Consider the following 13,592-nt stretch of genomic DNA (forward strand, 5'->3'; position numbering starts at 1 on the left):
AATCATATAATTTTTATAAATACATACTTTTTTGAGAAGTTTTCATAACAATTTGTTCTATTAATATATAATTAATTTAGCCAATGTCTTCAGAGGAATATGTACGCTATTTCCAATTATTTTATTATTACTGACAATGGTCTACCAACTATCATTTACATGTACCAATATGAGAAACTTAAATGTTAAAATTGTGACTTGAAGATTTTTACAATAGTATATTGAAGAACCTAGAAAGCATCAGTTTTAATCTAGGAGTCTATTGTTATATTTAAAAAATTATGAATGAACCCTTCTTTTTTCCTAAAAAAATTGTAATATTTTCTTAACTAATTTTCTCTTGACATTATAGGCTAAAGCTTAAGGCATTAGGATTCATGGCATTGGTCTTTGAAAGAAGCAGCTTGAATTCACTTTTTTTTTTTTTTTTTAGTACCAGCTGCTGTACTTGAGAACCCATTATAAAAAGTGATCAAAGTTTTAATTTCAGTTTCTTGTTGTTGGCTTTCAGGGGCTTAACATGTTCAATTGTTATATCAATAGTCTCAACATAGTAGTTAATATGGCAGCCAAAGTAGAGCCAACAGTACTAATTTCTCTCTGATGTTAAAATTCTAAGTATTCTGTCTTGCAACATGGATTGCCACTGTTACTAGTACATGAATTACTTCCTTTGTCCATTATTTCAGTGGATTTTTCAAAAATATTACTTAAAAATAAGTACAAGATGTGTCCTAGATAAGTCCTCTCTCTGCTACTTGTTGATCAAGTTAACAGAAAGAATTAAAAACCAGACCATAATGAAGGGCCTAAAGGCAGGATACCCAAGGCAGAGTACTTCTAAATTCAGATTGAACCTGGGACTAAAAACAAGAGGAAGAGAAAAATCCTCATTCAGAGCATACCCAGACTATAGATGCATTTCTCTACTCTCTACTTACTGTAAACATAAACCAGATTATAAACTCAGGTTATCAGGAAACAGGTGAGTAAAAGCCACTACCATCAAATCACAAAGTATCTGTGTTTATCAGCTATCAAAGCTAACAATTACCACTAACACAAGATCATACAAAGTCTTGGGAACATATAACTCTTAAGACAAAACCTATTACCACATGTTGCATTAGGTGCTGTCTGTAACACAGGTCAAAAGTAGAACTCAGTGATGATTTAAAGATTCCAACTTCCTATATATAATCGCCACTGTGTTTAATTGACAATTATAGAGGAATGCTAGCAGGTTTAATTTCTCATATAAACATGTTTGCCTGAGAAATTATTTAGGATTATAAAATGATTATGAACTCAAACCAGGCATAATCACGTGTAAACAATACACCTATGTGAAATAGTTTTTTCACATAATTCATGTCATAAAGTAGTTCAAATTGGGTTTAAGAACTGGGATTATGGACCTGATTTACGTGTGTGTGTGTGTGTGTGTGTGTGTGTGTATTCTTTCTTTATATAAGAATACCTACTCACTTCTTACACAAGACTCTAAATAACAAATTATATAGCATGTACAGAAATATATAAGAACATGTGTATGCAGACAATTCTGCCAGCACAGCATTAACTCACTATAGAGATTCTGCAGCCTATTTACTTAACTACTTAAAGTCCCAAGACCTTGTAATTAATGATAAATCAAGTCAAAATAACATCATTCCAAAGAGTGTGGCAAATTTATAATTTATGAAAAGTAGAGCTAGAGAAATAACGTAGATTTGGTTTTTAAATCAAGTATGTAAATGTATTGGAAAGGTTGAAAAGAGGGGGTGGGAAGAATCTATTAGAAGGTCCTAGAAATGCACTTGTGCTTGGCTTTAACTCCATAAGACTTCAGCTGATAAATATTCATATATTTTAATCCTATCCTCCATCTGGGTTAAACTTGAATGTGGCAAATATGAAATAAATAAATAATCAGATGCTGCCTGTCAGTCTGACTGTGGTGTGAAGCACGATGCCTTGCATTCAGCAGTCCCACAATGCAAGCATTCTGGAGGGGCTGGTAGAATCTTAGGGACCAGAATATGTCCCCCTAAAATTCATATCAAAAAGTCCTAACTCCCCATACCTCAGAATGTGACTGTATTTGGAGTCTCTAGAGAAGTTATTAAGATGAATTCTCTGGTGTGAGTTTTCATCTAACCAATGACCTTCTAAGAAGTGGAGATAAGGACACAGATACGCGCAGTTGGAAGATTATGTAAGACACAGGGACAAAACCATCATCTTGAAGCCAGAGAGGCTTCCCAAGGCACCAACCCTGCTGTCACCTTCTTAGTGGTCTTCTAACCTCTAGAGCTCAGGAAAGAATGTCTGCTGTTTAAGTCACCCAATCTTTGGTAGATTGTTATGGCAGCCTTAGCAACTACTATGGGGACTGAGAAGACTCATTCCAGACCGCTCTCTCAGTTCAAAGTTACTCTTTATTCTTCTTCATAGAGTTTACAAAAATTCTACCAAGGGAATACAGAATTTGAACTAAATTTACAAAGTAAAAGAGCTACAAACATGATACATCATGTTCTAGACAGTGGACATAAATCTATAAACTATAATCAAGCTCATCCATCAGTCTATGCATTACATTCAGAAAAAAGGAAAAGCCAACAAACCTTCCATATCTTACTGATATGTGGAATTCATATTCTAACAACTGTTAGCTTTTTAAATTCTATCTCCTCCACACTTCTCCTTTTAAATTATTATACAAATTTTGTCTGCCTTTGAGCTTCATTGTGGAATGGTTTGTGAGTATATGTTTAAAAAATTTAATGTAGAAAGTTGATAAAAGAGTTTGTGAGAAAATGACTTTTCTCTCTGTCATACCCATAGCCATCAAGACTATGTACATTTCAGCCGGGGTAGGCAGTTCGGTGGTAGACTCCTTGCCCCACCCATCTGAGGCCCTGGGTTCAATCTCTAGCACTATGGAGTATGGGGATACATGAATTTCTTTTATTTGATGCATTAAGAAATATCTGCATTTTTGTGGTTTTAATTAATTGATGTGCATGCTGGGATATGTATAAAATATAGCTTTATTACTTTTTCTCCTACCCACCAGTAAACACGCTGAATTAAATTCAAGAAATATTAGTATAATAAGCATAACTTAGCAAAATGTTGAAGGGAAGTTAAATATATAATTTAAAAACAGTTTTAGTTATTTCTCCATTTGATCTAATTTTGTTATCTAAAGAAAATAATTATTAGCTTCTATATTAAAGTATGTACTATGATAATTTTGCATAATCACTTTTGTGAAATAAGCAATTAGAAATCCAAATAATGTTTCAGATTAACTTTTTGGCTTTACACATGTTTCAATATAGTTCTTTGGTATTCCTGAAATTAAATTAAAAAAAATAACTTGTGTGCTTCATCATTCAATTTAAGTTATTATTCAGGGATTAGTTAGAATTTACATTTAATTATTAAACACACTGAAATAAGTACTGTGGAATGAGGACAATAAATACAGATAACAATTTTCAAGCACAGTGTAATTCGTAACTACAGTGCTGTATTTTTCAACTTGGCATGTTTGCATTACTTAAAACATTTTCAGGGGGCATTATTCGATGCCATGTTTCCCAAAGAAACACACATAAATAAGAGGTGGAAAGATCTGCTTTAGGCAGATTTTCCCTTATGCATTCAGTTTAGATGTGTTTACATCTAGGCTCCATGTTGGCCAGTTTTCCAGTTAGGAGCACTCTCTGTTAGATAATAAAAATTGATAAAACAGCCATAAAACTTGTAAAATGGCATTACAGGGATCCCATAAATGTAAAATGGCTGGTAGAGTTTGGGAATTTACACCTAGTGTTTGTCCCCTCACAGAGGCAAATACGCACAAAGTCACTGTAATAACCCTTCAAAATCAGATAATATTCTGACAGCTCAGTTTCACTGACAAAAGAGTCCTGGGCAGAAGCCAGGAGGCCCAGGTGTGCTGTGTCACACCAGTATTTAATGTAGTCTAATATCAGATAGATACTAGTGAGAGAAAGTACTCAGAATAAAGTACAGATAATAGCCCGGACAGCCACTCATTGCAAAATTACTTGTGCTCATCATGCTGTGAGCTTTGTATTAAATTTTTCTGTCAAGTGGCAGGAATCACAGGGAGAAGTACCTCAGAAAACCCTCCTCGTAACCTTGGATAAGGATCTATAATATTAGGCTTTCATATGATAATGGCAAATGATGCCCTATTTGAAAAATTGCTGACTTGTAATGAAAGTCCTAATCAGATTGTGGTTGCAGAGGACCAGGAGGTGGGGAAACTGTGCCTGTGACACCCTTCATCCCCCACCCCTTTAGCAAATTTAGAAAACTTGACAAGGTGGGTGAGTTGGAGAGAATTTATCTTACATGCATTTCCAACGAAGCCCGTGGCGTTGTGTTATAAAATGAGAAGGTGGCGGTTTAATAAATGCTGGGCCACCTGAGGCACTTTCATTAAAGTCTTTCTCTAGACAACATCACAGTGTTTGCATTCTCCTCCCATGCTCCCTTGAGAATACAAGCAGCCCCTCTTCAGTGAAAGTCGATATCGTATGTGAAGGCATGAAGAAGATGATTTGATTTGCCTTTTGGTGCACAAAATAACTGTGTGTGATACCACGGTGGGTAGAATTAATATTCACACCAATGTATTGTCTTCTGTTTGAATGTTATATTGTAAAAAAAGTAAAATGAAAAAAAAAATAGAGATACTTTGGAGGAATCTGACAAAAGTCAATCCTCTGCCATTATTTCAACTATAGTCACATCCAATTGTTTGAAAAAAGAAAACTTCAAAATATCAAAGGTGTACACTTGTCCTTAAATAATCAACTTATTAGAAAACAATAAGGGCTAGAGGTGCTTGACAAGCTATGGAAGTAGATCACTCCTGTACATAATGTGACACTTACTATCAATGAATTTTTAATGTAATTTCTAATGTTAGTGAACCCATTCACTGATCCCAGAGAGGCAGGGTAAACAGGCGGGATTCATAGGTGCTTTTCAATGGACTTACCATCTGTGTAGGCTTCTCTGCGCAGATGTCCTGGCTGGTGTTTCTGTTTCTTGGCTGGTCTGGCTTTCTGCATGACTGCAGCACTCATGTTGCTGTCTGTAGACACAGGACTTGTGGGCCTTGGGCACTGAGATGCATGAAAATGTCGGCGACCTGGGAAAGAAGCAACAGAGCCAGACTCATCAGTGAATATTAATTATCAACAGGAACAACAACAGCAAAACACTGAAGCTAGGAACAGTCCTAATTTTAAAAATCACTTGAATAAAATCTAACAAATAGTAGGTTGTTTACCACTCTGTGCTAGTCACTAGAGAAAATAGCCTAAAAGTATTTCCAGTCTTTATTTTTCTTTTATTATTTTAATTACTTCTTTTATTCTGTAAGAGTTCATGATACTTATTTGGTAAAGAAAAACATTTCTTTTTTTTTTTTTTTTTTTAATTTGTGGTGCTGGGTATTGAACCTAGGACCTTGTGTATGTGAAGCAAGTACTCTACCAAGTAAGCTATATCCCTAGCCCCACATTCCCATATTTTTGCAACTAGTGTTAGTAAATATTCTTGGACAAAAATATTAATTAAAAATTTTCGTAATATATTCAATGTTTGTTGTTTTCTCCAAAGAGTCAAAGTCCTTAAAAAAAATTCATATTCTAAGAATGAACTGTTCTAATCACATCCTTATTTTAGCTAAATATGTATTTTCAACATTCTAGGATGGCAGAATCCAATGTATTTCTTTTCTAAAATTATCTATCTCACATATTTAGATGAACCAAAAATGACTTACATCCCTTTTCTGTCTCAAGATAATTGCTGATTCTAGATAATGTGACTCTTCTGAACACTGTGTTTTGGTGGAGGTAGAGGTAGTTTTGGTTATTTATTTTTGGAGAAACAATACTCCCAGATACCAATGGGAACTGAATTTACCGATCAGACATGGTGCATTTCAGTGCTATCAAATTCTCTGGCTCTCCCACGCAGGTGATCTATTACAACAGGTACAACATACTTAACCCAGAAGGGCAATGAAGAGCCATTGGCCTTCTGGTGACCTTCCCTATTTTGGTTTCTACAAAATCCAGTCACAAACCCAGAACTCCTTAGTACCATAAGAAATTTCAAACAGACCTGACAACATATATTTTGACTATAAACAGAAGAAGCCACATATAGAGAAATGAACACATTTAAAAATGCTAACCCAAGCATATTAAATAATAGACATTAACGCAGCCAAGTGAGAAGCAATGTGATTGGATTATTCATTCATATTAACTTCAAGTCACATGGTGAGCACCACCATTTCCTGAAAAGAACACTGCAATAGGCAGACATGTATTTAGTTCATTATGATCATGAGCCAAGAGAAAACCAGAAATGCTACTCAATTACAATATAATAAAATATTAAACCAAAACCTCTCCTTAGCTGTGATAGAGACTATTACAATTAAAGTTACATATCCATGAAAACAGAGAATTAGGGCTGAGAGGAAGCCCATTACTCATTCTATTGTGTAAGGCCATCCACTGCTCATAGACCCTGAGGCATAAGGTCCTTTACAGATGAATTTTCAACATCATTTCTATGTTTTCCTGATTTAATGAACTGAAAAACACCCTTAATGCAATCTGAAAGTAGTGTTCTGAGATGCTTAATTTCCTGTATTTTTTTTTTTAGCAGAGAATTAAAAAGGAAAGGGAAACAAAAGCTATATATAAGGTTATTTATTCATTAAGAAAGAGAATTAGGTTTGCATATTTTACTGAATTCAGCAGCTACTGGAAGAAAAGATATTTGTCTAAATTTCATAAAATATAGACCTGACTAAAATACATATATATAATTCCATAATAATAAGATGAAGAAAATTAGAAGAAAATTAGAAATCTTTTTTTCTGCAACATATTCAGGATAAAAAAATTTATAGAGATGACTTAACGATGCAAGTTAAATTTTCTCTGAAAATATTCTATACTGATAAAAAATAATGACCAATGAAGTATCTAGAAAACACAGAAAATTACCAATGTAGTAGTTGTTAGTAAAACAACTAAGTAACAAGTATCAATTGTTGTGATAGTCTTTTCTTTTTCCTAAATATTATCTCTTTTTTTGATGACCACATTCTTTTATTCTGCTACTTGCCTTTTTACAGCACCAGAAATAGACATGCATGCGTGTGCACACACACACAGATGCGCATGCACCACACAATAATATGAATGTACGTCTTCATGTAAACATATATTCATCCTACACAAATTAAATCATATAAAAATCTATTTTATATTCAAATTATTTTCTTTATCATACTTGGGAGGGGAAGGCAATAAGCAAAAATGGGTTAAAACATAATAAGAGATGCATTCTCATTAAAAATAGGTTACTGGCAATGAGAAAGGGAAACAGAAAATTTATAATGTGCATCTGGATTAACCTGCTCTCTCAATTATTAGATCAAAGAGAGAAAATATTTATGCTTGCAAATGTGTGTGTGTTATCCAAATCTTTAATTTTTCCCAATTAAATTAATATTCTAGTTTGAAAAGCCACGAGGAAATGAGTTTCAAAAAGAAATAGCCTATTTTCCAATGGCTGACTGTCCCACCTGGATATGTAAATATTTATTTGACATAACATCTGATTAAATGAAATAAAAGAATTATTGCAATAAATTTTATCTGGGTTACTTTATACATACTATGCATTGAGCAACACAAAGCTCATTTAACTGAGTAAATACATACCTTAAAGAAACTAGACCAATCAGTGTAAACAGACAGATATACAGTCATATATATATATATATATATATATATATTTACAATTATACTTAAAATGAGGACATTTGAATTAGCTTTTTTTTACTCTCATTATATAGCGTTTATTAAATAAATGCAGAGTTTAAAAGTTTGATGAAAAAAAAGGAAGGAAAGAAAGAAAATAATACAAATAAATCATATTCTTGGACTTTGGTTGCCTTACTCAATTAAAAAAAGAAAAGAAAAGGTGGTTATAAATTAGACACCAGACCATAGGTGCTAATCAGCACGAATGCACACACATTGAGCTTTCTTTGTGGCTTGGGGAAAGTGCCCGACTTACCACCAGCATCCTGCATCTGCCTTCGCGCCACTTTCAGACCAGCATACTCTGCGGCCGCTGCCACAGCCTGGGCAAAATCAGCATCAGTGAAAAAGGAGCCATCGGAAGAACTAACACTGGAACGCCCACTGGAGATGTTGTCCTCCTCTGAGGCTGAACCCCAGCCGTTGATCATGGACCCAGTGACAGAGCTCTCCAGGTCCCCAACACTTGAGGCAGGGGTCTGCTCAAGCCCACGTAATAAAAGCCTTCTAGTTTGCATTTTGGCAACTTCCATGTCAGCTTCATCTTCTTCCTCTTCTGGCGCGTCCGTATCCATATCTGAGACCAGGGGTCCTGAAATGTAGCCATAGGTGTGCGGGGGAGAAATCGGCCGTGGAGGCGGAGGAGGACTCGCTGGTTGCCTTCTGCATGAACAGGAATAAAGAGCAAGAGCTCAGTTCATTATCTAATTCAGGACACAATGAAGCAACCAGAAATTCACAAGGAAACTGATTTGATCTTTGCTTCTGTTGAGCTGATTTGCTCAGAGGAAGAGAAAAAAAAAAGGCTATAGTTTTTTTATATCAGAGTTTGATTTTACTTTGGATTATATCTCACTTAGGGGCTTCCCTGCAGTACATTTTATTCAAGTTTTATAGAAATATACTCAGCTAAGTCTCATGTTTATCGGTTGAATTGAAAAGTTTTTAAAAGTTAAAATAGGAAGTGATACATATTTTAATGTTTTTATTAGTGCATTATAATTATACACAATAGTGTGGTTTACTGTGAAATATTCATGTATGCACCTATAACATAGTTTATTCCACTTCATTGATTAATACTCTTTTGGGGAGCATCCACCTATATATTTGTCCTAAAGACTTTCCAAATTATCTATAACTTATTATTGCCAAAGACAACACTTATTCATCCTCAATTCACTCCAAAAACATTCATTTCTTTCCCTTTCCTTCATTGCCACTCTACTATTCCAAGTGAACGAAGTCAATTCAACTAGACTATAAAACAGTAAAATTTCATAGAATTAACAAAAACATATTCAGCACATAACACAATTCCTTTTATATTTTAATATGTATGTATCATATATGTATTAAATAATATTATATAATCATTTTAAAAGCTATGGGACCCAAGAGCAATTTTTCTTTAATTTACTCATTTATGAGTTTAAATGAAGGTATTTGGCTGTTTTAAACTTCCTTGGTTTTCCTGTTATTCTATCTATCTCTTTAATAATATGCTTAAAGGTATTTTTTTCTAATGACCTGAAATTAGTTAAGGATCAAAAAGGAGGGTAAAATTAAGTAGTATCCCACAGTCTTAGTTCACAGAGTAACTGATGTTTCAGCCACCTCTCCACAGGCTTGAAGAATATCAGTTAAAAGCAGTCTTTTTACTAACACTACCCAATCTACTCCAGTGAATATAAGATGACTGAGAAGATAGAGAGCATTTGGACTTAAGTGAAAGAAAAGTCATGGAAAGGTGTTATTCTCAAGGTAGAAAAATACCAAGAGAGTAGCACCTAATTAAGAGCATGCCTGCAAAAAAGGGAATCATAGACACACAGTGATGCTCAGAAAATGCAAGGTCAAAGATGGGACACAATGGGGGACTATCAAGCAGAAGATTCATGACAGCACCTCATCAGATCCTGCACTCCTGATTTCATAGAATTAAAAATCACAGATTCAGCACATGACAGTTAAACTAAATGATAATTATTTTAAACACAACAACTAACTCACTGAGCACATATTTTGTATCTAAGCATATTTTACAATGTTATCTCAATTCTCAGAGCAATTTTCTGAGTTACTTTTTAAATTATCATTTTATTTATGAGGATATTGAAATTCAGAGGAATTAAGGATTTTGTCAAAGTTCTTAAAGGTAGGGTGTCTAAAATTCAGAATTTAAACTCAAATTTTGCTTCCAAGATCATGACCTTCCTTCCTTCTAGGAATGGTATTAACACACACACACACACTCACGCCAGGAGAGGTATGTTTCAGTTATAGGTGAATTAAAAACATAAGAAACAAAAATAACATGTTTTAGTAAAGGACTATGTGTATATAAGTGTACATTATTACACATTTTTTATATGTTCACACATGCAGGGTTCTTTAATATAATTCATCATTTTTCATTTCTGGGTGGTTTGTAATGTGTCTGTGTGTGGCACTAGAAGAAATATGAAAAATGTGCCAAAGCTGGAGTTATTTAAGAGATTAAAATGGATAATTGTTTCAATGTGGATTCTGTCATACACATAGGAGGAAAACCTTTGTTTAATTTGGAATGCAATAAAATAGCATACTTAAAAGTTAATTTGCAGCCTTTGTAAGCATGCACATCCAAAATACCACAAGAAACTTCTTTTTTTTTTTTTTTTTTTTTTTACAGTCATGTAAGAGTTTTTAGCACAAAGGGGACTGTTTTGACCATCAATAAAGGGATGCAGAATGGCCAGCTTCCCTGTGAGAGGATGCCAGCTTTGCTGTTTGGATAATTCACATTCTGTAGAGCAAAAATGTTAAACAAGGGCTGTCTTTTAACTACTACCAACACGTGCAAATTCTGAGGAAAGACAGGAAAAAAAATGTATTCAAACCATCTGTAAATAAGGCCATCCTGGGGAATGTGTGATAAACATGTACAGTTTGAAATATGTAATATATTCTACTTGAAAACAAAAAGCTATTTCGAGATGCTGCATTCAAGTGGGGCTTGTTGCAAACGAACCTCAACCTTTTAGATTCCTCCCCCTGAGGGGTTTCAGCATCTTCTGAAATAATGTACAAGTATATGACTGTGACTCACAACACTCTAGGCTCCTGCGAAAATGATGCCTTCATAAATATGTTCAAGAAAGAAAGGGGTGATTCCATTAATTTATGAAAGCAGGTGTCTCTACAGTTCACCATATAGCATGTACCAGGCAAAAGACAAAAGGGGGAAAAAAACCCCATACCTTTCAAATCCTTTTTTCTAACACTAGTGTAGTTTCAATTTTTTTGTGTAATCAACTATTACCCAGTTTGTAAAAAGACAAGATATTTAATTTTCCTTTACCTTATTTCTGTCTTTTCCTTCTAACAATATCATATTCAACTTCTCTGTATGAAAAAACATCAGACAATTTTCTACTTCATACATGAAAACTATTTTTGCTGTTCAAGGTATTTTTATTATTAACTGCAGTGAATGCAATAGTGTCATTTTTTGAAACAATATGTATCAGTTTAATTATATTATTTTCATTGTTCTTATATGAGAAAAAGAGAAGGGTTGCCACTATGTTAGTCATTTAGTTTATCTAATTTTAGACAATATGGAATATCCTAGAAGCTCATAAGAACAAAAATTGCAATATTAATAATAGTGCAAGCCTTTAAGGCTTATAAAATTAATATTGTGGTATTATAATACTTTTTTCATTAACTTTTTGTTACATATATTGTAATATTTACATACGCCCCTAATCAACAAGCATAAAATAATGTATTTATTCTTTTTTAAAAAAGTTTTTTTAGTTATGCATGGACACAATATCTTTGTTTACTTTTATGTGGTACTGAGGATCAAACCCAGTGCTGTACTCGTGCTAGGCAAGCGCTCTGCCACTGAGCCACAACCCCAGCCCCAATGTATTTATTCTTTAAACATCTATTGTGCATCTATTATTGTGTGGTCCCTACTAGATTTTGAGACTAAGGATTATAAGGATTCAATTTTAAGGCATACATACTGAATACAAACTAACTATACATATCTGGGCCAGAGATGATCTCATTTTTCAAAATACCCATAATAATATCTCTAAATTCAAATGATCTTCTGAAACAAGAGAGGGAATTTGCTTCTACATTGTTAAATCAGAATGAGCTTTGTGACTGCTTTGACCAATAGGCTATAGAAGGAGTAAGATTATGCCCCTATCCCGAATATAGTACTAAATTGATCTGAAAACTTCCTCTTTCTGCCTTCTTTGAAACCAGCTGACATGTTAAAAGTGTCTCTATCCTGAAACCTTATATTATGAGAAGCCCAGGCCATGTGATGACACTGTGGAGATGGAGGCTGAGGAATATTGGGACATCAGATATGAGGGATAAAACTAACTTGGCAGGAGATCTTACCCCCACAACCAGGCGACAGTCACGTAGATTAGAGATGAATTGTCCAACTGAATTTTTTCAGAATCCCAAATTCATGGGATTGTGAATAAAATAAAAGGGTTGTTATAGGCCACTGAGTTTTTGAGTAGTTTGTTAGACAGCAATAGAGATAGGAATTCAGACCACTATGTTAGAAAGTCAGCTGAATAAAATATACTTCTTATTTGAACTTGTAGTCCAGTGGAAGAGACCAACAATTCATCACGTGTGCAGTCATAATACATTAAGTCAGCACCCTAAAGGGGGCTATATACAGTGTTGTGGGAATACATATAACAGGCTCCCATCCCTTCATTGTGGTATTAGGGAAGGAGGATCTGCCACTTAATTTTGAGTTTAAAGAATACATAGGTGTTAGCCCTGAAAAAAAGAGCAGATAATAGTGTTCCAGGAAGTTGGGCAGAATGTGCAGAGACCTTGAAGTGAAGAAGAACTGTTCTTCTTCCAGGAACTGGAAGAAACTGAAGAGTAAAACAATACAGACATTGATGGGGGTGTGGCAGTGGGCAAGGATGAAGCCACAGAGGGGTGAGATCACAAAGGGTCTTGATTGCTACATTAAGGAATCTTGTCTTTATTTTAAGGGGAATGGGAAACCATTGTGAGATTTCAAGCATTGATGAAACTTGATCAGCATTGCATTTTAGGAAAATGTCTCTGTACAGCCTGCAGCAGGGGCACAGTTTGAAGAAGGGGCAGGGTCAAAGGCACTGAGACCACTTAGCAGAACATTACTGTAATGCAGGCATGAGAAAATGGCTGCTGGAACAAGAAAAGTGCATTTATGCCTGAATATATGTGCTTCTCTCAGAGTGATATTTAGGCAGTAAAAATCTGCAGGAATAAGTACTGGGATATATGAGTCTGAAGCTCTAGAATGAGACCTGTAGAGAAATAGCTATCTATCTCTAATGATTGCATCATTAGGGAAGTGGCAGGATGATAAGAAACAGAAGTCATTGACTGATGGGACTGATGTTTGAATAGGTAAAAGGACTGAGAAGAGGCTTCACTCAAGGACTTAACTACAGATGAGAGTCCAACACTCGATCTAGTCTCAACAGGGTAGGCCCAATTTAAATGCCAACATTAGGGAATGAGCTACATAAATTACAGTATCTATTTAACCCAAGTGTCTACACTGAAAGTTACCAACAGAGAAAAATACACTGTTCAGCAGAAAGAGTAACTTGCAAAATAATATTGGCAAGCTACAAATTCAACACAATGTGAAAA

The 13,592-nt window shown here is 34.6% G+C and overlaps 1 protein-coding gene across 1 annotated transcript in view; it reads right to left on the reverse strand.

The window, feature by feature from the left end:
* Positions 1 to 13,592, reverse strand: part of Robo1 (roundabout guidance receptor 1) — a 379,533-nt gene that overhangs the window by 13,401 nt on the left and 352,540 nt on the right. Inside the window, exons 25-26 of the mRNA XM_076868692.2 lie at positions 8,164 to 8,570; positions 5,048 to 5,200 (exon numbers count right to left, since the gene is read on the reverse strand). Coding sequence (XP_076724807.2) covers positions 5,048 to 5,200; positions 8,164 to 8,570 — 560 coding nt within the window. The remainder of the gene's footprint in view (positions 1 to 5,047; positions 5,201 to 8,163; positions 8,571 to 13,592) is intronic.

This window comes from Callospermophilus lateralis, chromosome 10 (genome assembly GCF_048772815.1).
Source record: "Callospermophilus lateralis isolate mCalLat2 chromosome 10, mCalLat2.hap1, whole genome shotgun sequence".
Classification (NCBI taxonomy): domain Eukaryota; kingdom Metazoa; phylum Chordata; class Mammalia; order Rodentia; family Sciuridae; genus Callospermophilus; species Callospermophilus lateralis.